Source organism: Phocoena sinus, chromosome 8 (assembly GCF_008692025.1).
Source record: "Phocoena sinus isolate mPhoSin1 chromosome 8, mPhoSin1.pri, whole genome shotgun sequence".
Taxonomy (NCBI): Eukaryota; Metazoa; Chordata; class Mammalia; order Artiodactyla; family Phocoenidae; genus Phocoena; species Phocoena sinus.
Window position 1 is genome coordinate 60,551,928 of NC_045770.1, and position 25,856 is coordinate 60,577,783.

General features: G+C 42.6%; 1 protein-coding gene across 4 annotated transcripts in view; it reads left to right on the top strand.

The window, feature by feature from the left end:
- The window catches only part of STIM1 (stromal interaction molecule 1), a 190,742-nt gene that overhangs the window by 94,153 nt on the left and 70,733 nt on the right, over positions 1 to 25,856 (top strand). For all 4 annotated transcript variants that reach the window (XM_032639353.1, XM_032639351.1, XM_032639354.1 and 1 more), the window contains exon 2: positions 9,429 to 9,559. In XM_032639353.1, the coding sequence (XP_032495244.1) occupies positions 9,429 to 9,559 (131 nt within the window). The remainder of the gene's footprint in view (positions 1 to 9,428; positions 9,560 to 25,856) is intronic.

The window sequence follows — 25,856 nt, forward strand, 5'->3', positions numbered from 1 at the left end:
GGAGTGTTAGGAATGTTCTGTATCTGGATTTTGGTGAAAGTTACATGGATATACGTATATATATACATACATATATATATATTTTTAAATTGATCCTTATGTTTATTTATGTACTTTACTATATGTATGTTATTTCTCAATTAAAGAAAAAACAAAAAAAAACAACCCAAAACCCAAACCCATACCTAGGTCTCACCCACAGAGATACTGGAGGCTGCGTGTCAGCAGTTTAAGAGCTCCTTAGGTGATCCTAATATGCTGCCAGAGCCGAGAACCACTGTGCTGTGTGGAAAGGAGGGAAGAAACTTGGCACATCAAAGAAGGGTCACACGAAGCAGGAGGAGTTGCTGGACATGAGACCAGAAAGGTGGCAGGTGGCAGATTGTTCTGGGCCTGGCAGGCCACAGTAGGGACTTTGAACTTTTTTTTTTTTAAATAAATTTATTTATTTTATTTATTTATTTTTGGCTGCATTGGGTCTTCGTTGCTGTGCACAGACTTTCTCTAATTGCGGCGAGCGGGGGCTATTCTTCGTTGTGGTGTACAGGCTTCTCATTGTGGTGGCTTCTCTTGTTGTGGAGCACAGGCTCTAGGTGCACGGGCTTTAGTAGTTGTGGCACATGGGCTTTGTTGCTCCGCGGCATGTGAGATCTTCCCGGACCAGGGCTCAAACCCGTGTCCCTCGCGTTGGCAGGCAGATTCTTAACCACTGCGCCACCAGGGAAATCCTGAACTTTATCTTGAGAATAATGAGAAACTTTTGAAGGGTTTTAGGAAGGGAGAGGCCTTGGACAGATATGCAGATGGTACGCACCAGCACTGCCTATAGCCAGCACTCCTGCTGATTGCTCAAGTATTTAGAATCTCTCTGCTGAGAGTGACATGCTGTGTGGAGAATGAGATCTGGAATAGTAAGAGTCTTGAACTAGGATTGGTGATTGATTAAATGTGGGGAGTGAGGGAGAGTGAGACGTCAAGGTTTCTGACACAAACAACTGGTGAAGTAGGAAGTTTGGGGGAAAGGTAATGAGTTTAGATTTAGACATTATGAGTTGAGGTGCCTGTTACACATCCACATGGAGATGCTTAGTAGGTAGTTGGAGTCTGTGGGTTTCTGTAGGCCAAAAGTGAAACTTGAACCAGAAACATCATTTTTTTTGGGAGCTGGTAATGGCTAGTAATTTCTTTAAAGGGTAGTTGAAGCTATGGGGAGAGGTAAGATTACTTAGGAGAGAGTATAGTATGAGAACAGAGCCTAGGACTGAGCCTGAATTCTTTGAAAGTCCAACATTTAAAAGTCAGGTAGAGGGGCTTCCCTAGTGGCGCAGTGGTTAAGAATCCGCCTGCCAATGCAGGGGACACGGGTTCGAGCCCTGGTCCGGGAAGATCCCACGTGCTGCGGAGCAACGAAGCCCGTGTGCCACAACTACTGATCCTGTGCTCTAGAGCCCACGAGCCACAGCTACTGAGCCTTCGAGCCACAACTATGGAAGCCCGCACGCCTAGAGCCTGTGTTCTGCAACGAAAGAAGCCACCGCAATGAGAAGGCCATGCACCGCAATGAAGAGTAGCCCCCACTCAATGCAACTAGAGAAAGCCTGTGCACAGCAACGAAGACCCAACACAGCCAAAAATAAAAATAAATAAAATAAATAAATTTATTTAAAAAAAAAGTCAGGTAGAGAGGAGAAGTCTGCTCTGCACATTAGGGAAGACAAAGATTTATTCATTCATTCAACAAAGCTATATTGAATACCTACTATGTGCCAGACACTATATGAGTCCCTGGAGATACTGCAGTAAACAAAAAAAGTCCTTGCTTGTGAACCTTACATCTATTGGAGGGAGACAGACAATAAACAAATAAATGAACAAATATATCATGTGTGAGGTGGTAGTAGGTGCTATGAAAAAATGAAAAAGACATAGCTCTGCCCTCAGATACCCTCAGATAACTGCAGCTGTAAGCTGACCGTGTTAAGCCTACATGAGGTACAAAGTCAGAAATGCTGAAACTCAGAGGTATATCTCACTATGTTGCTCATTGGAGCTTTATATATAGTTGATGCTATGGATTATCGTTTTTCCACTGATGACTTTCTTTAATTATGTTTAATATAAATTAAACAACTGTTAAAGAAGACTTGGTACGTATATACAATGGAATATTACTCAGCCGTAACAAGGGACGAAGTTGGGTCATTTGTAGAGACGTGGATGGACCTAGAGACTGTCATATAGAGTGAAGTAAGTCAGAAAGAGAAAAACCAATATCATATATTAATGCATATATATGGAATCTAGAAAAATGGTACAGATGATCTTATTTGCAAAATAGAAATAGAGACACATGTAGAGAACAAACGTATGTAAACCAAGGGGAGAAAGGAGCGGGGCGGAGGTGAGATGAATTGGGAGATTGGGATTGACACATATACACTATTGACACTATGTATAAAATAGGTAACTAATGAGAACCTACTGCATAGCTCAGGGAACTCTACTCAGTGCTCTGTGGTGACCTAAATGGGAAGGAAATCCAAAAAAGAGGGGATATATGTATACGTATAGCTGATTCACTTTGCTGTACAGTGGAAACTAACACAACATTGTAAAGCAACTATATTTCAATAAAAATTAATTAAAAAAAAGAGAAAATGAAAAAAGTAAAATAAACAACTGTTACTGGAGTATTCAAATCTCAGGTTAGAGTGAGAATATAATTATCTCACATTATAATCAACATATGTAATATTTTTAAAAGCAGGCTAATAAGAATTGAACAAAATCTCTACCAATCACACACATATTACAGGCTATGTTTTTTTTTAAGACTTTATTTTTTAAAGCAGTTTTATGATTACAGCAGAATTGAGAGGCAGGTAGAGATTTCCCATATAGCTTCTGCCTCCACACGTGCATAGCCAGCCCCGTTATCAACATTTCTCACCAGAATGGTGCTTCTTTTTTTTAACCAAGGATGAACTTACATCGACACGTTGTAATCACCCAAAGCCCGTGGTTTACGTTAGGGTTCACTCTTGGTGCTGTATGGGTTATTTTTTATGTATTCTCCCTCTGAGGAGAAGTGAGCATGGTCAGAAGTCTTTTGGGTCAGTGCTGCTTGGGTAGCTGAAACCAGTGCCAGCTTTGTCTAGAAGGGAAGCGCTTCTCAGTTCCTGCCCCCTGCTGAGAAGAGCTGGGCCTCTTCTTGGATATGAGGACATGATGTTCTAACAGGGGAAGGAACATCCCTCAGGTAGGCTGGATTTTACACAGCCCAGGAATCCTCTTTCCTCAAAGAGGACTCCTCTTTCCTCTGTGGCTAGGCCTGCTACATGCGGTATTCCAGGGGGGACATTTTCTTGCCAGTTCCATGTCCCAAGCCAGTTCCCCTTCTCAGCCTTCACATTTTTGTCTAGAGGCTCCCCTGTCCTCCTCCCCAGCCCCATCCTCATTCTAGGTTCCAGGCTGTTTTATCTCTGGAACCTCATGGTCCTTGGTCAAATCTGAAAGTCTTCCTAGGGCTCATGCTCTCAGTCTTACAGTCTTTTGAGCCCTTTCTAAGGGTAAGGGTGGATTCTGATCCCATCAGAGTCACTGCAAAGCCTGCCAGTCCTGGCTGGGGGGTGGAGGGTGAAGGGGGAGAAATTATTTTCAGAGATGAGGCCCCTGTTGGTAAAATTTAGCCATTTCCATCCAGATTCCCCTCAGGTTCCAGCCAAGCGCTGAGGACCAGTCTGACCAGTGCCCTTCTCTCCTCCTTCTCTCTACCTTCTTCCTTGACTGCTGTTTCTCTCATTTCTTTCCCTCTAGGCTTGTGTCTCACATCAGATAATCCATTGTCCAGCTCAACTGTAGTGGCTCTGCACGGTAGTGCTGGGAGAGGAGAGGCATTAGGTGGATGGTGGATATTGGTGGTGGGAACTGGTGGGTTGCCCTCAAGAATTCTGTTGCCTTTTGGGGAGGTGGTTTGTTATGAATCCATTCATTCACGCATTCATTCGTTCAGCCAGCACTTACTGATTTCATACTTGACAAGGTGGATATTAGTGATGGTGCCATGCTGGGCCCTGGAGGATAGAGTGAGTCAAATTTAGTCCTTGCCCTTTTCTGGATGTGGCATGCAAACAACTCAGAGCATGAGAATTAATATAACAGAGTTACGTACAGAGTGCTTTGGAGCATAAAACAGTAAATGATTAGCTCTGTCTTGAGAAAGGAGAGGAGATTTGGACATGAGGGAAAAGCCTTTGTGGTTTTGTCCACCAGTGGTTAACAAAGTGTGGTCTGCAGACCACTGGAGGTCACCAAGATCTTTGTGGGGATCCAGAAGGTCAAAGCCATTTAATAATAATACTAAGATGCTATTTGCTTTTTCCATCGTGTGTACTTTTGCACTGTTGGTGCAGAAGAAATTAGTAGGTAAAACTGCTGGCACCTTAACAGGAGTCAAAAGAGTGGCACAAAATTGTGCCAATAATCACTGCATTCCTCACCTCCACGCCCTCTCAGTTTTTTTTAAGCTTTTAATAGAGAAGTAAAAATTTATTAATTTTATTAAATTGTATCCCATGAATACATGTCTCTTTAGTATTCTGTGTGATAAAACAGGAAGTATGCATAAAGCACTTTTGCTGCATGTAGGAGCCTGATGTTTATCTCAAGGAAATGCATTTGTGTGATTGAGTTGCAAGCTGAACTACCTCCTTTTCTCGGGGAACACTAGTTTTACTTGAAAGAATAACTGACAAATTGCAATTACTCAGACTTATGCTTTTGGCAGACATCTTCTTGAAAATGAATGAAGTGGGTCTGCTACTTTAAGGAAAACAACTGATAGTATTTGTTGCCAGTGATAAAATTCCAGCTTTTAATTGAAAATAAGAGTTTGGGAAAACTTGTATCTGCCACTGTGAACTTGACAGCTTCTCCAGATTTACAGCTTTTCTGATGAAATCAGTGGTGATATTAATAATTGTGATTATTTTGATACTGTATAAATGAACTGTGTCAAATTTGGAAGTTCTGCCTAACTCATCGAATCACTAGTTTCCAAATGATTAGTGTATCATGTTTCAAAATCACCCATGGGTAGGGACTTACCTGGTGGTCCAGTGGTTAAGACTCCATGCTTCCACTGCAGGGGGCGTGGGTTCAATTCCTTGTCAGGGAACTAAGATCTGATCCCGCATGCTGTGCGGCCAAAAAAAAAAAAATCACCTATGGATAAAAGATCCATTCAAAGTACAAGATAGACCAATGGATTTTATTGTAATAGAGTACAAAAAGTTCATCTGTATAGTTTCAGATTTCACCTTGTAACTAACCTTTAATAAACTTCCTACTTGTTGAGTTTTGGTGAAGTATCAGAGAAGAATGACCACAATTATCTGAAAGGTTATTAAAATACTCCTGCATTTTCCAACTGCATATCTATGTTTTGATCTTCAATCAAAACAGCACCTTGAATGTGGAAACAGATATAATGAGGCTGTAACAGCTGTTTTCTATCAAGTCAGACATTAAAGAGATTTACAAAAATGTGTAACAATACCACTCTCCTCATGAATTTTTTTGCAGAGAACAATTGTTTTTCATTAAAACATGTTTATATTAATGTATATGAGATTTTATTGTTTTAAAATGAATTAATTACTAAATATTAGGATTTATGTTTTAATTTCTAATACAGTAAATACAGTTTGGGATTTTCAATTTTTTTTTTTTTTTTTGTGGTACGTGGGCCTCTCACTGTTGTGGCTTCTTCCTTTGCAGAGCACGGGCTCCAGACGTGCAGGCCCAGCGGCCATGGCTCACGGGCCCAGCCACTCTGTGGCATGTGGGATCTTCCTGGACTGGGGCATGAACCTGTGTCCCCTGTATCAGCAGGCGGACTCTCAACCACTGTGCCACCAGGGAAGCCCAAGGGGTTTTCAATTTTTAAGTGTAAAAAGGAGTCCTGAGACCAAAAAATTTAAAACTTGGTCCTATACTATTCTCTCTACCTAAAATTCTTCTCTTTTCTGCCTACAGAAATCCCATATATAATTGTAGAGCTGATATTTAGTTATTCATTCAGAAAACATTTACTGAGCATCTACCAAGAACCTGGTCTTTTCTTGCTGCTGGGTACATAGTCCCTAGCCCTTATGGGGAAGACAAATTAAATAGACAACTACAACACAGTATGATAAATGTTATCAGTGATAGACATATAAATGCTGTGGGAAGACAGGCTATTGTCGGAGTTGCTTGCCAGCTCACCTAGAACATTCCTCTGAGCAATGTGATTGGACTGTACTGCCTGTGTTTGATTCTTTATGGTCTTAGAGGGAAAGTGGCTGAAGTTAGCAAAAGATGGGAACTGTTCACTTGCTGCTCTGGGAGGAAAAAAGGAGACTACAAATGTATTAATGTCAGCTTCATGCAGGCCCTATGCTAGGTGTTTTAACAAATGTGGTCTTGCTTAACTCTCACAAAAACCCTATGCAGCAGAGTTAATTATCCTTATTTTGCAAATGAGATATTGGAGGCTCAGAGAAGTTAAACAACTTGTCCAATATCGTATGGTTGTAACTGATGAAGCTGGGATTTTGACACATGTGTTCTGACTCCAAGTGCAGGGCTCTTTCATTGCAGTAATAATGTGTTTCTAAAATGGGTGGATCTTTTAAGGTAATTTCTGGATGGGTCTGGGAAATCTTGCCAGATTGGAATGTATTAAGAGAAGGTAGAAAAGGTCTCAGGAAGGAGAGAGAGAGACAGCCTAGAAAATGCTTCATTGAAGGAATTATTTGTGAATTTTGGCTGACATGATTTTTCTGGACAGGATTCTATGGCCATATGGGACATCAAGATTTTGTACTCCCTTATCCTCAATCCCTTTAATCCTTCTCTATGCCAGATGATGCCAGCAGCAAAGGTCACCTGTCTGTCTGATCAGGTTACAAACTAGAGCCTGATGCTTGAAGCCCAAATTTCTTGGACCTGCTGTAGGCCAATTGTGCCCAGCCTGGAGACCCCAGTCCCTAGAGCTTGGTAAACTATTCCCATTATTTTTTAAAAGCCTAATAGAAGTACTTTACTTAGGTTCATTCTGTGGGTGGATACTTGCTAATGAAAAGATTAGGTTTCTTTGTTTTGGGTCAGAAATCTGTCGATCTGATGTGCTTCAGGTGTGCTACCTATGGAACTCTAGAAAAGGGGTCAGCAAAGTATGGTCCAAGGGCCAAATCCAACCCACCACCTGTTTTTGTAAATAAAATTTTGTTGGAACACAGCTAAGTTCTCTCACTCATGTTTTGTCTGTGGCTGTTTTTGTGCTCAATGACATAGTTAAGTAGCTGCCACAGAGACTATATGGCCCATAAATCCTGAATGTTTACTGTCTGGCTTTTTACAGAAGTTGCTGACCCCTAGCATAACCTCAATTCTTTCTATTATGGCACTTAGTGCATAGTGTTTCAATTGCTTATCTCCCCCACTTTTATAATTGAGCTCCTTGAGAGCAAAGATGAAGTCTGATTCATCTCTTTATACCCTGTGCTGATTATAGACCCTGATATATGAAGAGTACTCAATAAATGTTGTTTAAATGGGCATATCATATGCTGATCAAAAAGCTCTTATAGGCAATTATATATGCCTTTGAGTAATATAAAAACAGGAATAAGGGAAGGAAAGTGTTATGTTGGTTATGCTAATCTCAGTGCTGTGTGCTTCATCTGTGGACTAGTTGTTACTTACTGCAATTTTTTGGGGCTAGGTAATTTGTGGATAGGAGTCCATGAATGAAGCAATCATGCCAAGAGCTCTCGTTGGTGAGGAAACTGAGAAACATTTCCTTAATTTTTGGCTACTTTCTCCTCTTTTCCTCAATACCCACCACCCCTTTACCCCACCCTCCATTTTCAGCTCCACCTTGCCAGGACAAGGGTAGAGGAACATAAGGTTGCATGGAGGTACTTATTTCTTTTGTATGCATACTATTTATCTACTTTTTTCTTTTATAAAGCCATTTCTTCAGTGTGCTTCCTACCAGCATTACTGTCCGTGGCTTCCAGAAGATGAAACTAAAGCTGTCTGGTTACCTTGGCATAAAGGCAGTCAGGTGAAGTGCTGGCCTGCGAGTCAGCAGACCCGGGCTCTTGCTGTGCCTCTTCAGCGTCCTTTGACTTTGGGCACATCCGTTAACATCTGTGAGCTTCAATATCCAACATATTTTTATTGAGTCACATCTGGGACTTAAAAATTTTAATATTTACACCCCTCCTCATTTTGAAAAGGATTTGAGCAACTAGCAAGCGATAGAGAGGTGACCTGTCCAATCCTGTCTCTGTTTCTCACCAGCAGACAAGTAAATGATTAGATGGATTACTGTTTCCGGTCTCTGATCAGGGACTTCTAGAAGGCTTCACAGCCACAGCTTCTTCACCCTGTCCTTGCATTCTCTTCTGTGACTGCTTCTGTTATCTGGGAGGTCACGGTTTTTCTTCTGTCTTCTTTGGGGGTGATCTGAAGAGTATTTTGCCTAGAAAGATCAGGGTCGAAAGGCAAGAGGAATTTTATACTCTAGGAATTGGAAGAAATACCAGAAACTTTAGTTAAAATATCTTTTTCAAATAGTGAACTTGAAGCCTGAAGAAGGGAAGTGACCTCCTTAGAGCCACATAGTAGAGCTATGACTAGATTCCAGGCTCTTTCTGCTATGTGCCTTGATCAGGCTAGGTGTTTTCCAGGTTCGTAAGAGAGGATTAGGTGTCATGAAAGAGACTGGGTGGGCTAGGCTCTTGTGCTGGTTTTATTGCTGTATGACTGTATGGTGGTGGGTGAAGGAAGTTTCACTCCAGACCTCCATGCCTGCTGAATGTAGCTGTCCTGGAGAAGGCATAAGATGTGAAGGGTTTCCTCAGTTAGCCTGTGGCTGGCATTATATGTACAGGCAGTGACAAAGTGAACAAAAAGGAAACTACGTAGTACTCTGGCCTTGGAACAAATGGCCTGTTTTCCTATTTCTAGAAAGATTGTATTAATTCACATTTATTTATTGACTAAAAATGATGTTTCATTTGAATATGTATTTCTTTGATTACTAGTAAGACCTTTCCCTGTGTTCATCAACTATTTGTATTTTCTCTCACTTGTATATTTTTTTCTTGTGAGTTATTTATGCATGTTCTTTGTGTAGATCCCAGTGTATTCCTAGTCCTATGCTTGACTTCCCTGCCAAGGAACTATTAGGATAATAAAGCATTGACCCTAAATAGGGAAGACAGTTAATATGAAATACTTTTATCACTGTACAAATAGTCTGTTAAGTGGCTGTGTGAGGAGTCAGGTGCTAGAAGCCAGGGACTGTGAGACAGGTAGGTAATAGAGCTGGGTGGCAGCCCCCAGTAATGTTGTTTCTTGCTTTTCCTGTACAGAGTTTTGCCGGATTGACAAGCCCCTGTGCCACAGTGAGGATGAGAAGCTCAGCTTTGATGCAGTCCGCAGCATCCACAAGCTGATGGATGATGATGCCAATGGTGACGTGGATGTGGAAGAAAGTGATGAGGTGAGCTCCCTCACCCTGTGTGGCTCTCTTCTCCTCCTGTGTGAACAGTCCCTGAAGCTGTCTAGACAGGCTGTTCCCTGAGGAGAGGTGTTCTTGATATTGGCTTGTCCTCTAGGAATGCATCCTTGTCAGGGAAGGTGATTCTCAGCAGAGCAGCCTCTAGGAGCCGGCCTGCCAGAGTGCAGGCCTTAACATCTGTGTCTGTGCCTGGACTGGCTCCTGTTTGCCTACCGGCTAGAAGCACAACACTGACCGAGCTGTGCTGTTTGAGAGGAGAGGGAGCCCTGAGGCTCGTCTGTACAGTTTCCCTGAATCCTTGCTGTAATCCTGCTGTAGATGGAGGGCATCCATCTGTCCTTACTCTGTGCTCAGCCCTGTGCTGGCATGTGGAAGAGAAGGCAAGACAGTCAGATCTTGCCCTTTGGAAGCGTATACTCTATTTGTGAGGAAGAAACAAAGGTTCCTAGAAAGATCATTCTGAATTCCAGGCTGCAGTTGCTGGGATCCAGTTGAGTGGTCCAGATAGTAAGAGCGAGAGGAATCTCTAGGTGGAAATAGCTCTGTTATTGTTTCACCGTTTGGCGTGACTGCAGCTCCAATTCCACAGAGCCCAGAGCCCAAAGTCATCATGTGTCAAAAGACTGAAAAGCTTCAGTTGTTTTCAAGCTCCACTTGAGCCAGCAATGGGGTGAAGCTGGCAAGTTATGCCAGCTTTTAGTAGCAATATGGTGTATATCATGAGGGAGGGGCCAATCTAGTCTCTCCTCCTCTGGTTAGCCCACCTTTAAGTTGTGAATTCAACTTTGGATTTCACGTTGCCAAAAACATTTGAAACAGTGAAAGAGAGGAGTGACATGAATGATGAAGGGTATGGAAACTCTGAAACGGACGGCATTCAATACAATTCAGTGTTTATAACTGTCTATTATATGTGTGCCAGGCACTATTCTAGACGTGGAGATGTGGCAGCAAATACACATAATTACATAGAGATACATCTGTCCTCATATAATTTACAGTCTAGTGAAGAAACTTTAGCCTGGAAAAGAAAAGATTCAGATAATACAATTTCTATCTTCAAATGCAATCGAAGTAGAGGAATCAGACTTAAATGATGGCGATGATAACAGTGAAATCCTTACTCTGTGCCAGGCACAGTGTTAAGCTCTTTGCATAGTTACTTTTTTAACTTTGTTGATAGCCTTAGGAAGTTGGTATTACCATCAAGGACTGGAACTTTGGAAAGGTTAAGCATTTTGTTCAAGGACACGCTGGGTAGGAGAACAGATCTGATTTCAAAGCCTATGCTGTTAAGTACTGCAGTATTGTTTCTCTTATGCTAAGGGCAGAACCAGGACCACTGTGGGGAAAGTAAAATATAGGCATATTCTTCTGGAATAAAGAATCATCTCACAGTGCTATCTCGTCATAGAAGAGGCTTCCTTGGTAGGTAGGTAGTGAACTCCCTGTCACTGAAGATGGGAAAGTAGAACACAGCACTCCACTGATTGGTCAGCAGAGGGGATCCTTGTATCAGGTTGAACTAGATAATGTCTAAGGAACTTATAAGAGGAGAAAAATAGACTTCCTGGAGGGAACATAGAATTGGGAGAGAGTGGAAGGTGTGGGGCAGCCTGAACAGCAGGAAGCAGTGTGAGCAAAGATGTGGAGGTAGTAAGAAGCGTGGAGGGTAGGTTTGGTCACACAGAGTGACTGTGGGAGAAAACTGCAGGACAAAAGCCTGGCAAGGAAAGGGGGCCCAGGCAACCAGGCTGAGATATGTATACTTGCTGAACCTGGCAGCTGTAGGTTCTTAAGCAAGGCCAACAGCCATGATGAAAGTATCCGAACTTTTGGTCACATCTAGATGTGTCACTGACCCTCAGAGGACCCACATTTTATTTGTCTGTGCTGGGAACAGAGCCATGTTCCTGGTGGTGAGGGAGGCCTAGAGGTTTCCTGACCACAGGACTGGGAGATGCGTGGCACCACAGTCAAGAAGGTGATATGATCCAAGATCCACAAATTCCTGGATATCTTTCTCATCCGCTCCTCCTTCTTTTTTCACTTTCTGCTGAATTACTTTGTCAATGAAGGGAGGAAGAAAATGTTCTTTTTAGAGGAATGTACCACAACAAAAAGCTCATCAGCACAAACTGTTCTAAAATAACACAAAAGCTGTCACCCTGCTTTTCCCTGTGCCAGTGGTGAGCTGTTCTTTTTCAGTGTAGCTTCTGCCTGCCTTGGCTTCAGCTGCTCTCCCTACAGTCTAGGCCTCTGGTGGGCAGAGGGGCCTGCCAGTCTGGGGTCTCATGATCATTCACAAGCTACTTTCTCTTTGAAAGAGAAAGTCATGGTAGCAAAGTGTGTGTGTTTAAGTCAGTCTCAACATATATGGAGTTCATGATCTAACTAGACCATTGGGTGGGCAGCTCAGAGCTTGGAATATTAGATTATGGATGCTGAGACACAAGAGATGAAACCCTGGTTGTGCTGGCCATCAGGGACCTGAGATTTTTATGTCCTGCTTAAAAGAATTGCTGATTACCCAAGGACCCTAGAAGAAGTCTGCTGGGATACTCTATTAAGGTCTCATTTATTCAGCTTCATATCGGTAAGTTTTTCAGATAACTGAACTATAACCTCATTTCTAGATATTTAAAACTCTTAGCCATTTTCGAAGTAAGTTTTCCTTCTTACAGATTACTGTGAACAGATTGTTACTTTCTTTGGATTATTCAAAGCATGTCTTCAGGGCTTCTTGCACTGTTACCCCAGTGCTTACATTCCTGTATGCATTGTTGTGATTTCTTTTTATAGTTTTCTATCTCTTCTTTGATTCATTCTCATTTCTGATCTTTCTATCTCTGCTGTAAGCTATGAAATTAGACTTTTGGTAAACTGAGACTCAGCAGCCATTTTATAGACAATATATAGTCATTTGTGTGGGGGGAAGCCAATTTGACTTCTCAAGTGTCATCGTTGCTTGCTTTTGTCCTAGGTAGCAGAGGCTATGGATTGTGGGCCCTTCAGATGAGCAAGATGGCACTATTGGTGCTGGTGTCCTCCTTGCAAAGCTGACAGGGAGTTCTACCAGCCTGGCAGTGTGGGAATTCATGACCTGTGTTCTACTGAGACCTTTGGTAGGGATACTGCCTCTGGGCAAAGGATTTGCAGCAGTGGGATGGCACTTCAGCCTGTCCTGATAGTCTGAGGCGGGCAGACAAGAGCCTTCCTAAAACCACTGTCCCCTTGACTGGACCAGACAGTTTGAGAGCAGTTTTATTTTCTTCTGTGGAGCCTACGTGGAAAATAAAGGACATTTGTTCAGCCATTAAACAAATTCTTATTGAATACCTGTTATGTGTGAGGCACTGTTGTAGGGCTATAGATTCCATGATGAACAAAGCAGATAAGATCCCTGCTTTAATAGAGCTTGCATTCTAGTAATACGTATGTCATAGGTGATTAAGTGATAAGTAAACTTTGAAATTAGGCAGAACTGTGATCAGGTTATAGTAGTTTAGTGACTTCCCTTTGGTTTTCTCAGGGTAAAATGGTGGTTAATGATTCCTACCCTTGCAGCGTTGCTATCAGGATTAAGTGAGAAAAGTGCTGTTAAAAGTTCCCAGTCCACATAAAGAACTCTCAAAACTCATCAATAGAAAGCAAGTAACTCAATAAAAAATGAGACAAGATTTGAGCAGACACTTCATCAGAGAAGATAAATGCATGGCAAATAAGCGTATGAAAAAATGCTCAATATCATTAGCTATTAGGGATGTACAAATTAAAACCACATTGAGGGACTTCCTTGGTGGTCCAGTGGGTAAGACTCTGTGCTCCCAATGCAGGGGGCCTGGGTTCGATCCCTGGCTGGGGAACTAGATCCCTCATGCATGCCTCAACTAAAAGTTTGCATGCCACAACTAAAGAACACGCATGCTGCAACTAAGACCCGGTGCAGCCAAAAAAAAAAAAAAAAAACAACCCACAATGAGATATCACTATACACCTATTTGGATGGGTAAAATTAAAAAGTAGTCAAAACCAAGTACTATGTGAGGAGGAAGAGCCACTAGAACTCTTACAGAGTTTCTTATAAAGCCGAACACAATTTAATACATATCTCAGCAATTCTACTTCTAGGTATTTACCCTGATAGATAAGAGAAAATTTATATTTGTATTAAAACCTGTACACAAATGTTTATAGCAGCTTTACTCATTATCACCAAAAACTGGACACAAATCAGATGTCCTTCAGTGTGTGAATGGATAAAACAAACTATAGAAAACTACTCAGCAATAAGAGGAATGAACTGTTGATGTACACAGCATAGATGAATCTCAAAGGCGTTACTCTGAGTGAAGGAAACCATCTCAGATAGTTACATACTATATGATAACATCTAATGACATTCTAAGAAAGGCAAATCTATAGGGATGGAGGCCAGATCAGTGGTTACCATGGGTTAGGGGTGTGGGGAGGGTTTGATTACAAAGGGGCAGCATGAGGGAGTGTTTTTTTGGTAATGGAACTGTCCCATGTCTGGACTGTGGAGCAGTTACAAGAATCTACATAGGTACTAAAACTCATAGGACCATATTCCCCCTGTGCCCTCCACCACAGTTAATTTCATCATATGTTAATTTAAAATGTTCCCAGCATAGCATTGACACACAATTCAGGCTCAGTGAATGCTACTTATTGCCACCTTTCTGTTTCCTCTATATTTCCAGGAAAGCTACCTACATCTGACAATTGTATATATATTTTTAAATTTATTTTTGGCTGCATTGGGTCTTCATTGCTGCACGTGGGCTTTCTTTAGTTGTGGCGAGCAGGGGCTACTCTTCGTTGTGGTGCGTGGGCTTCTCATTGTGGTGGCTTCTCTTGTTGTGGAGCACAGGCTCTAAGCACACGGGCTTCAGTAGTTGTGGCTCACGGACTCTCAAGTGCAGGCTCAGTAGTTGTGGCATATGGACTTAGCTGCTCCGTGGCATGTGGGATCTTCTGGGACCAGGGCTCGAACCTGTGTACCCTGCTCTGGCAGGCAGATTCTTAACCACTGCGCCACCAGGGAAGTCCCTGACAATTGTATTTTAATGTTCGTGTGTGGAATGACTGACCAATATCACTGTAGCAAGCATGTTGTCAGGCTGAGATGGGAGTCTTATGCAAGAGTGTGATCACACACTTTGTGGGGTGGAGATGGGTACATTAGTATGAGCCTGGGAAGCTGCAAAATATACTTAACCTTCTGTTAGTGTCTGTGGTGTCTGGTGTAGAATAGCACAGGGTTAAAAGCTTGTGCTGCAGAGTCACACAGACCCAGGTTTAAACCTGGCTCTCCCTTTACCAGCTGTGGAAACTTTGTGAAGTTACTTAATCTCCTTAAGCCTCAGTTTCCTCATTAGAAGTGGAGTGATACCCATTTACCATTGCAACAAAAAGAATAAAATACCTAGGAATAAATCTACCTAAGGAGACAAAAGACCTGTATGCAGAAAACTGTAAGACACTGATGAAAGAAATTAAAGATGATACAAACAGATGGAGAGCTATACCATGTTCTTGTATTGGAAGAATCAACATTGTGAAAATGACTCTACTACCCAAAGCAATCTACAGATTCATTGCAATCCCTATCAAACTACCACTGGCATTTTTCACAGAACTAGAACAAAAAATTTTGCAATTTGTATGGAAACACAAAAGACCCCAAATAGCCAAAGCAATCTTGAGAAAGAAAAATGGGGCTGGAGGAATGAGAGTATAGTACATACTTCTATATGTACTATACTTCAGACTATAGTACAAAGCTACAGTCATCAAGATAGTATGGTACTGGCACAAAAACAGAAATATAGATCAATGGAACAGGATAGAAAGACCAGAGATAAACCCACACACATATGGTCAACTTATTTTTGATTAAGGAGGCAAGAATATACAATGGAGAAAAGACAGCCTCTTCAGTAAGAGGTGCTGGGAAAACTGGACAGCTACATATAAAAGAATGAAATTAGAACACTCCCTAACACCATACACAAAAATAAACTCAAAATGGATTAAAGACCTAAATGTAAGGCCAGATACTATAAAACTCTTAGAGGAAAACAGGCAGAACACTCTATGACATAAATCACAGCAAGATCCGTTTTGACCCACCTCCTAGAGAAAGGGAAATAAAAACAAAAATAAATAAATGGGACCTAATGAAACTTAAAATCTTTTGCACAGCAAAGGAAACCATAAACAAGATGAAAAGACAACCCTCAGAATGGGAGAAAATATTTGTAAATGAAGCAACTGACAAAGGATTAATCTCCAAAATATACAAGCAGCTCATGCAGCTTAATATCAAAACAACAAACAACCCAATCCAAAAATGGGCAGAAGACTGAGATAGATATTTCTCCAAAGAAGATATACAGATTGCCAAGAAACACAATGAAAGGATGCTCAACATCACTAATCATTAGAGAAATGCAAATCAAAACTACAATGAGGTATCACCTCACACAAGTCAGAATGGCCATCATCAAAAAATCTACAAACACTAAATGCTGGAGAGGGTGTGGAGGAAAGGGAACCCTCTTGCACTGCGGGTGGGAATGTAAATTGATAACAGCCACTATGGAGAACAGTATGGAGGTTCCTTAAAAACCTAAAAATAGAACTACCATATGACCCAGCAATCCCACTACTGTGCATATACCCTGAGAAAACCATAATTCAAAAAGAGTCATGTACCACAATGTTCATTGCAGCACTATTTACAATAGCCAGGACATGCAACCAACCTAAGTGTCCACTGACAGATGAATGGATAAAGAAGATGTGGTACATATATATAGTGAAATATTACTCAGCCATAAAAAGAGACGAAATTGAGTTATTTGTAGTGAGGTGGGTGGACCTAGAGTCTGTCATACAGAGTGAAGTAAGTCAGAAAGAGAAAAACAAATACTGTATGCTAACACATATATATGGAATCTAAAAAAAACACAAAAAACATGGTTCTGAAGAACCTAGGGGCAGGACAGGAATAAAGACGCAGACATAGAGAATGGACTTGAGGACAGTGGGAGGGGGAAGGTAAGCTGGGAAGAAGTGAGAGAGTGGCATGGACATATATACACTACCTAATGTAAAATAGATAGCTAGTGGGAAGCAGCCGCATAGCACAGGGAGACCAGCTCGTGCTTTGTGACCGCCTAGAGGGGTGGGATAGGGAGGGTGGGAGGGAGACACAAGAGGGAGGGGATATGGGGATATATGTATATATACAGCGGACTCACTTTGTTATACAGCAGAAACTAACACACCATTGTAAAGCAGTTATACTCCAGTAAAGATGTTAAAAAAAAAAAAAAGTGGAGTGATAATAGTAGGTACCTCATGAAGTTGTTGTGAAGATTAAATGAAATAATGCATATAAAGCACTTAGTACAATGCCTGGCATATAGAATAGGCTCAATAAAAGTTAGTTTTTGTTGTTATTATTATTGTTGTTATCATCAGATAGAACCTACATTTTGATAGAGATAGGCCTGTGTTCAAAACCTGGCTTTGCCACTTACTGGCTATGTGACATATAGCCAAATAACTTCACCTCTCTGAGCCTCAATTATTCAGCTATTTGAGGAGGGTAACTCTTTGCAGGGTTGTTGTAAGAATTTAATGTATTCAAAGCCCTAAGCACAAGGGCTGGCGCGTGATAGGTTCTAAATTCATGTTTTTTCCTCCCTCAGCGTGATGGTACAGATAGTGAGGGCTGGCTTGTATCGCAAGAATTCCAAATCAGCTCTCTCATCATCCCAGGGCACCACAGTGTTCAGCTCTGGGAGCCACCCCCAGCAGCTCGGTTGACACGGCTAGGGCCAGGACCCTGCAGGAGGTAGTTCTGTCTTCACCCGAGTAGCTGATGTTAAGGGAAATGGCACGTGATAGAGCAGAGTCACACGTTTCTGGAGGCCACAACTTCTCTGTTAGCTCACTCAGCCTCCTGCCTATGCCTTTATTTTAAAAAAGGTCTAGGTGAGAACTTTTGATTTTCCCCTACCCGTCTGGAAGGCTAGAGGATTTTGAACAAGGCCATGCTGTAGTAGTGTCATCAGATCTGCTTGACTTTAGCATGGTGAAAGTTGACCTGTTTTTTACCTTTTTAAAATTGTTCCACCAAGAAGCATGCTAGGTCCTGGGAGGCTGTGAGGGTTGAGGAAGGATGGACTCTGGCGCCAGGTGGAATCAGGGCTGGGGAAACAACCCGAAGGGGTGCAGCCGGCAGTTCCACTTGCAATAGCCAGAGGCCCAGTAGGAATTGGGCTGGAGGGGCAGTATACAGAGCCCTAAGAGCTTCTCACACATAGCCAGTGCTGTGGCCAGCGTGGGTTAATTTGGACGAAGATAAGTAGCTGCATTATGCTCAGAAGTTATCATCATGACTAACAATGATTGTTATTACCTCCTGAGGCTTGTGGCTTCATTCTTTGTATCCAGATAGCTGTAGACACCCCTCAGTATTCCGTTGCCTCTAGTTTCTCCTTCACCAGCACATGTACATGCTGCCAGTGATCTTTCTAAGTTACAGTTTAATTTCCTTTTCGTATTCCATCTGACTTCCTGTGCCTGGCACGCAATCCCTTCAAATCTGGCCTTAACCTTTTTTTTTTTTTTTTCCCTTTGGCCATGCTGTGCAGCCTGTGGGGTCTTAGTTCCCTGCCAGGGATTGAAGCCGGGCCATGGGCCAGTGAAAGTGCCAAGTCCTAACCACTGGACCACCAGGGAATTCCCTGGCCTTAGCCTGTAAGTCTCTCTAGACATACCTCCTACCACTCTGATCTGACTCTTGTCCTTCTTTGGGTCATAGTCATTCCATGTTTATTCCAGATGCCTTTCTTTGCTCAGATAGTCTCCTTTCTGGAATTAACTTTTATATCCCTCCCTCCAACCCCTGGCTCTGTGTGTATTGGTCTTAGGTGTCCCTCTGGAATGCCCCAGCTTCACTTTTCATGAACCTTGCCTGGCTTTCTTCCCCCACTGATCTCTCTCATCTCAGTACTAACTCCTGTAGCACAGTCTACATCACTCGTTTAGCACTTAGAATGTCTTGCTTTGTACCCCAATGATTTTGATTGTATTGTTGCCTATAAGTTTGTCTTTTTGCACTAATACTGGAATTGCTAAAGCACGACTCTGATCGTTAGTCCTACCTTGTAAAGGGAGTGTGGTGGAAAAGTAACATTCCTACCACGTAATAAGTCCTGTGCCAGCTGAGTATATATGCAGTTTCATTTACTTCTCAACACTCTATGAGCTCGGTGTTATTAAACTCTGTTTTAGAGATGATGAAACTGTAAGTGTGGCTTACCTTCACTTACTAAACTAATCTAAACTCTGACCTGCCCGCCAGGGTTCCTGCAGTCTGAATTTAGCTCGCCTGACTAGTTCCTCTTATACCCTGCATTCCCTTACTCTATGCTGCAGCCATCTCAAACATCCTCTTAATCTCTCATCACTGTGCCTTTGCTCCAGATAAACCCTCATCCTGGCATCACTCTGTTTCCCATTTTTGCCTGAAAAAATTCTACTTGTCCTCCAAGGCCTAATCAGGGTTTTCTCAGCCTCAGCACTGCTGACGTTTTGGGCCAGGTTGTGGGGTGTTTAGCACCATCCCTAGCCTTTCTACACTAGAGGCTAAGAGCAGCCACCCCACGCCCCCACACCACCCAAGTTGTGACAACCAAACTTTTTTATTGCCACTTGTCAGTTCGCCCTGGGGAATAGAATTGCTCCTGGCTGAGAACTACTGGCCCTAGATTAAATAGCTGCCTCCAAGAAATCTTGTTTGTTCCCCTACAGTGGGAAGTAATCCTTCCTCTCCCATGCTCCAGAGTACTTGGGCATGAAGCCCGCATCTGGCATATTGCTTTGCTCCATATTGTAATTAGTTGGGTGCATCCTTGTCTGTCCTACCAGACTGTGAATGCCTCCCAGGAGCAGGAACCAGGTCTCATGGATCACTGCTTCTCCCACAGTGCTTGTTGCAGGGCCTTGCACACAAAAGGTGATGAGTTACATTTTTTTGAATTTGAAAGCAAAGATTCTATCTTATCTGTGTGTGCTCCTTAAATTGTTTCACTAGGGCAGAGCAAGAGTATAGAGTTGGCTGGTCAGTGGTATGGGGGACAGGGTGCTTTTGACTTGTGAGTTCCTGGCCAGGATAGCAGCTGAGTCAATGGTGGGCTGTTTCTAGAAGTTGCTAGGGTCTTGGGCTCCAGGCGTTTGTGTATGATGTGTGTGTCTGACCTCCTCTGTGACCGCTTCCCTATCCCTCTGCCCTGTGCTATGAATCATATACAGAATCTGGATGGAGGTAAATCACTATAGTTAAAATATTAGGAAAAGACAGAGAAAAAACATAACACAGGGGTGTTGAAGAAAGGAAAAGACGCTGCTGAGGCTGCTGAAAGGCTGTGTGACTGAGCAAAAGACATGCACAGACATTGGAGCAAGAAAGACGAGGGGTTTTAGGTGTACAGTTAATAGTTGTATGACCTTGGGAAGTTTGTTAAACTCTGTGAGCTTCGTTTCCTCACTGTCAAATGGGGACAGTAATTCTTACCTTGAAAGGTTATGGCACAGACGAAATGAACTTGTGCATAGAGAGTCCCCAGCCTGTGGCTTAGTTCCCAGTAGTAGTATTACTTACTACTTCTTCTACTCCTACCCGCCTGAAATGTGCTAGGCCTGTGCTGGGTGCTTCTACATACAATCGCTCATGTCATCTTTACAAGAAACGTCTACTGTGGGGTACACAGTGATTTTTCCATATAACTGATAAGGAAACTGAGACTGAATTAGCTCACAGTTATCCATTTTTTTGGGTTATTGCAACTCACATCTGCCTCAGGCTGATGAAAATGTTTCAGACTTGTGGTGATTGTACACCTCTGTGATTATGCTAAAAACCCTTGAGCTGTACACTAAGATGGTATGTGCATTATATCTCAATGAAGATGTTAAAAAAGATAGAAGTGTCACTACATTGGTTGGAGTAAGTGATCACCTTCCACTTGCTTTTTCTGTAGCCCAATCCATAAGAATCCCTAGTGCTCTGTAGAAAACACATTGAAAACCATGTTGACTTCTATCTCCCTTTCCCCCACTCCTTACTTTGACAGGTATGAAGAGGTGCTTCTAAGTCTGAATTACCATGGTTTCTGGAAGCAGAGATCCCTGGTTAGCTAGCTGACAGCTAGGTTCCCTCTGTTGGGCAGGTGTAGATGGCTTTTGAGGACACCAGACTGAACAGCCTTTGGGAGGATTTCTTTCTCCTCCCTCCCTCCCCTCCTCCCTTCCTCCCTCCCTTCCTCCCTCCCTTCTTTCTCTTTTTTTTATAGTTGTCACTTCTGGGGAAGCTAAGGGAGAGCCAGGTGGTAATTCTCTCTCACCCACACACCAGGGACCTGAATCCAATTCTTGACCCTTATCATATGGAGCTCCATGACAGGAGATATCAAAGGCAGCTGGCTAATTGGCCCCAGTTTTATTTTTCCTGGGTTTGCCTTGTGCTCAGGGCCTTCCTCTGATATCTAGTACTGCTACCATGCTGGCCCCTCAGAAGCAGAGTTCTCCCCTTGGTCCCTGAACATAGATTTTCCTTGTTTCCTCTTTGAACAGCTTTGACAGCCTAGAGGTTTTTTTTGTTTTGCTTTTTTAAGTTTACTATATGAAAAGTAGGGCAGAAAAAACTTGCACACAATTATTCAAATAACCTCAGCATGGGTTTCGATGTATACATTTCTGCTGCTGCAATAACTCTTCTTTGACCTAAAGGACTGTTACAGTTTGGAGGCACTTCGCTGTTTTTTTGCCTTCTAGCTCCCTGCCTATCTCCTGGTGCAGTCACCATCTTATCTCCTGCCTTGTGGAACATTCTGACCGCCTGCCCTTAATTCAGACAAAGCACAGATTGAAGTCTGCTCAGACCCTTTGGACAGAACAGAGATGACTGATACCATGAGAGATCATCCTTCAGCTAAAACGTGCTCTTTAGGCTAGGGAAATGACCTATCCCCATTTTTCCTTGTAAATACTTAATTATGGATGGCTGTAGCATTCACTCACCAGGGGTACCTCATAGTCAGCTTCCAGGCTACAACCCCAGTGAGTCCAAGTTCTGTGGCCTTCCTCAGGCATTCAGCCCTAACTTCTAGGAGGGCTTCCTGGCATTTTGTGAGTTTCTTAGAACAAAGTATCTGGAAATTGACTTTTAAAAGTCTAAGCATGAGCTGTGGAGTCTGACCTGAGTTCAGATGCAAGCTTGGCAGCATACTAGCTATAAGGCCAAGTAATTTGGAGGCTCACCTTCCTCATCTGTAGAATAGAATAGAGATGAAAATAAGACACTCTTTGCCATTCATAAGCCCTTAGGCTAGTGAGAGAGGCAGATATGTAAACTGGCAATGACAATAGCGCATCTTCAGGGCTGTAATGGTGGTGTGCACAGGAGACTGTGGGAGTTTCAAGAGGAATAGGGGTGAGGTAATCTAACGTGCTGGTGTAGCAGAAGACACATTGTCAGCCAGCACTCAGGGAGGGGTACCGGTTGCTAGACAAACTGAGCTACACATCAGAGGGAGTAAGCGTCGTTTGCAATCTGTCCTAGTGCCTTAGCCAGATACAGGGTGACGCAGCAGCTCCCCCAGATGGTTCCACTCATGTTTCCAGGAAAACCCAGACTGTGGTTTGCTTTGACAGATAGGGAAATTCTTTCTCACTAAGCAGACTGTTGTTTTCCTTCCTCCCATCTTTGTTGGTGAGTCTGCTTTGTCTATTCTGGATGGCAATCCTGTTAATGGCAGGGATTAGTTGTACTTGTAAGGCTTCTGTGTGTGTGTGTGTGTGTGTGTGTGTCCATATATGTGTATATGTCTATATGTGCCTTTGTGTTTGTTTCTTTGTGGGTGTGTATACATCATTTTGTGCCTTTCTGTATTTAGATGTGTCTGTGTGCATAAGAAGTAGAGGAGGGGAGGAACACTGAGCCAAGGAGGTAGGAGCTGAGAGAAGGCCCATGAGCCAGGTCAGAGATCAAGGAGAAGATTAGGAGCCAAAGGTTACAGTGCAGTACAGTGTGCAGGACCTGGGGGCAAAAACAGAGCCAGGAAGTATGATCAGGAGTCCAAAGCTGCTGTTAGTCTAGGCAGGGTCTGGACCCTACAAAGTGGTAGGCAGAATGCAAGGGTCATCTACGGCCAGAAATGGTCAAGCCAGCAAAGAGAGAAAAGATCTGCTTCAGGTATTAAGTAAGCTTCTGGATCTTCCTGTCTAAGGAGGAATCAGCCACTGGCTCCCAAGGTCCTGCTTGTCTTCAGACCTAACTGATGTTTGTGTTTGTTTGTCTATATGTATTTATATTTATGCCAGTCTCTCAGTGCATGTCTGTATCTGCATGTGCATCACATTCTGTGTAGTTAATGGCATTAGAAACAACTGGTTTCCAATGCAATGTCTGATTCACTTGAGGCTCCATGACCACCACCACCCCTTATTTGTCCTCGTGTTCCCCATCCCCTTATTTCTGTCTTCCTTCTCTAAACATATTTAGTGTCTGGTCTGTGCTGGATGTTGGGTATGCAAAGACTAATAAGGAAGACAAATTTTCTACCTGTGGAGAGCTCACGTATTAGTGAGGCAGAAAGACACACGTGTTCAATCCTAACAGGTATTGTGACCAGAGATGAGCACTGCATGCTCTGTAAGTACAGAAGAGGGAATTTAACCCATCCTAGGGTGCCAGGAAAGACGACACAGAAGAGGTGATGCCTGAGATGAATAGGAGTTAGCCTTGGGAAGAGAAAGGTATAGCAAGTGGAGGAATGAGTATGATGTCCCTTTGGGATCTGTGAATCAGTGGTTGTTTTACTTTGAGCATAGAAGGTAATGGTGGGGCAGGGAGGGAGAGGTTGGAAATGAGGTTGGAGAGGCAGGCATAAGCCAGATTCTTGCCATACTGAGAAACTTGGATTTTATCCCAAAGATGATGAGCTAGAAGGATTTTAAACAGAGATGGCTCTAATTCTGACTGAAGGTATGTCAGGAGCAGGCCTTGCCAAGCAGATAAAACTGGAACTTGGTTTTCAAAGGGGAGCCAGGTTTACCAATGAAGAAAGAAGGAAAAGCATTCCAGGAAAGATGAACTTTATGAGTAAAGGCAGGAGGCAAAAAAAGAAAAGGGCAAGTTTGGGAGACATCAAGTAGGGAGATGTCTAGAGAATAGTTTCTTCATCTACAAGACAGCGATACCGGTAATACATCCCTTTGACGGCTGGTGTAAGGCTCAAATAAGATAAAGAAGCCTTTGTAAACCATAACGCTGTATGAACATTTCAATAGTAGCAGTTGGTACGCAGCTTGTCCTCTTCTGCCCTCAGTGCCCAGCAGCCTCAGGCCCTCCCGGGTGTAGGTCAGGTAGGCATGCACCTCAGCAGCATGGCATGATCGGGTAAGAACCAGGCCCTCTTTCACCTAGCAGCCCTGCATCTTGAGAAGGAGGGGCTTAGAAGCTGCTGGGACTCAGAGCTGGTTCACTCAGGATACATCATTTTCCACAGTGTGACCCCTCTTGCCAAGCGACCCAGGTTCAGAATAGTCAAACATTCCTGAAGCACCTTCTACATAAAGGTACTGTGAGGGACTGTGCCTTACATGATCTCATTGTCTCCACACTGTAACTGTGAGGTAGTCTGCATTTTACAGACTTAAAGTGATGTGGTGAGTAAGTGGCAGAGATGGGATTCGAGTCTGTATCGGTGAGGTTTTTTCCTGTATGTCCCTTCACAAGTCTTCTGATATCTCTGGGTGGTGAGCAAGTTCCCTGATTAGTTCAGAGTGGAAAATTCTGTGAGGTCTCAGGCAGTGTGGGGTTGAGAGGATTGGAGAAAGTGTTTCTGGGCTCTGCCTTTGGGATTGAGCCATAGCCCTTTCCTCCACATAGGACAGTGGTTCTTGCCTTCAGGGACTGACTTTCCCCCATATAGCTGACTCACCCAGGTGCTTTCAATATGTCTGATTAATCTCTGTGTCCTCAGATACCAGCATAGGCAATGCCACATAGTCACTACTCAGAAGATGCTGGTTGGGCAAATGAATGAACAAATGCCTCTTAATAGAGGCTTCATGTCTTCACTCATCCCTTCTGCCTTCTCTTGTGGTACCATCATGCTCTAAAATGAGATTCTGCTCTTAAGGATTTTTTTTAATATATTGCTCATTGACACATAAGCCTAAATTCTCCCTCTTAGAGTTGATTAGGAACCAGAATGTTCTTAAAGAGGAAGCATGAGTTTGCCTTACTCTCTTATATTCTCTGTTCCCAAGCCTTTTCCTCTATCCACTCAGTGCCCAAAGGTGAGTGGCATTTATAAAGAACACATGGTGAGCCCTCAACTCTTACCAAGTTGATGTTCTATTTTGGAAATGGAGTCCAGGAGGTTTTCCTGCTGTTGAGTACTTGGCTGGGTTTGTATTTCCCAGGGTGTTGGAAAGCCATGCATAGGAATGGTAGTGAGTGTGGGGGAAAAACTGAAAGGGGAATCAAAACTGACTCTTGTTCATGGGGATTGTAAGGGAGAGAGATTTCCTTAGTACTTGAAGCCATGAAGGAGGGAGGATTAGGTGCATTTAGGTCCAGGGTCAGCAAAATATGACCCCCTTCCTGTTTTTTATAGAGTCCACAAACTAAGAATAGCTTTTATTTTATTTTTTAAAATTTTTTTGAATTTTATTTTTTTTATACATCAGGTTCTTATTACTTATCTATTTTATACATATTAGTATATATATGTCAATCCCAATCTCCCAAGAATAGCTTTTACATTTTTAAATAGCTGGGAGAAGAATCCAAAGAAGAATTTTGTGACATGTGAAATCTGTATGAAATTCAAATTTCAGTGTCCATAAGTAAAGATTCATTGGCACAGAGCCACTCTTATTCATCTACATCTTGTCCATGGCTACTTTCACAGAAGACCAGAGTTGAGTCAAGTAGTTGTAACAGACTGTATGGCTCACCAAGTCTAAAATATTTACTGTCTGGTCCTTTACAGAGAAAGTTTGCCTGGCCCTGGTCAAACCCACCAGTTTTTAAAAAATAGCTTTATTGGGATATAATTCACATACCATATAATGTACCCATTTACAATTTCATGGTTATTAATGTACAATTTAATGGTTATTACTGTATTCACAGATATGTGCAACCATCACTGGAGTCCGTTTTAGA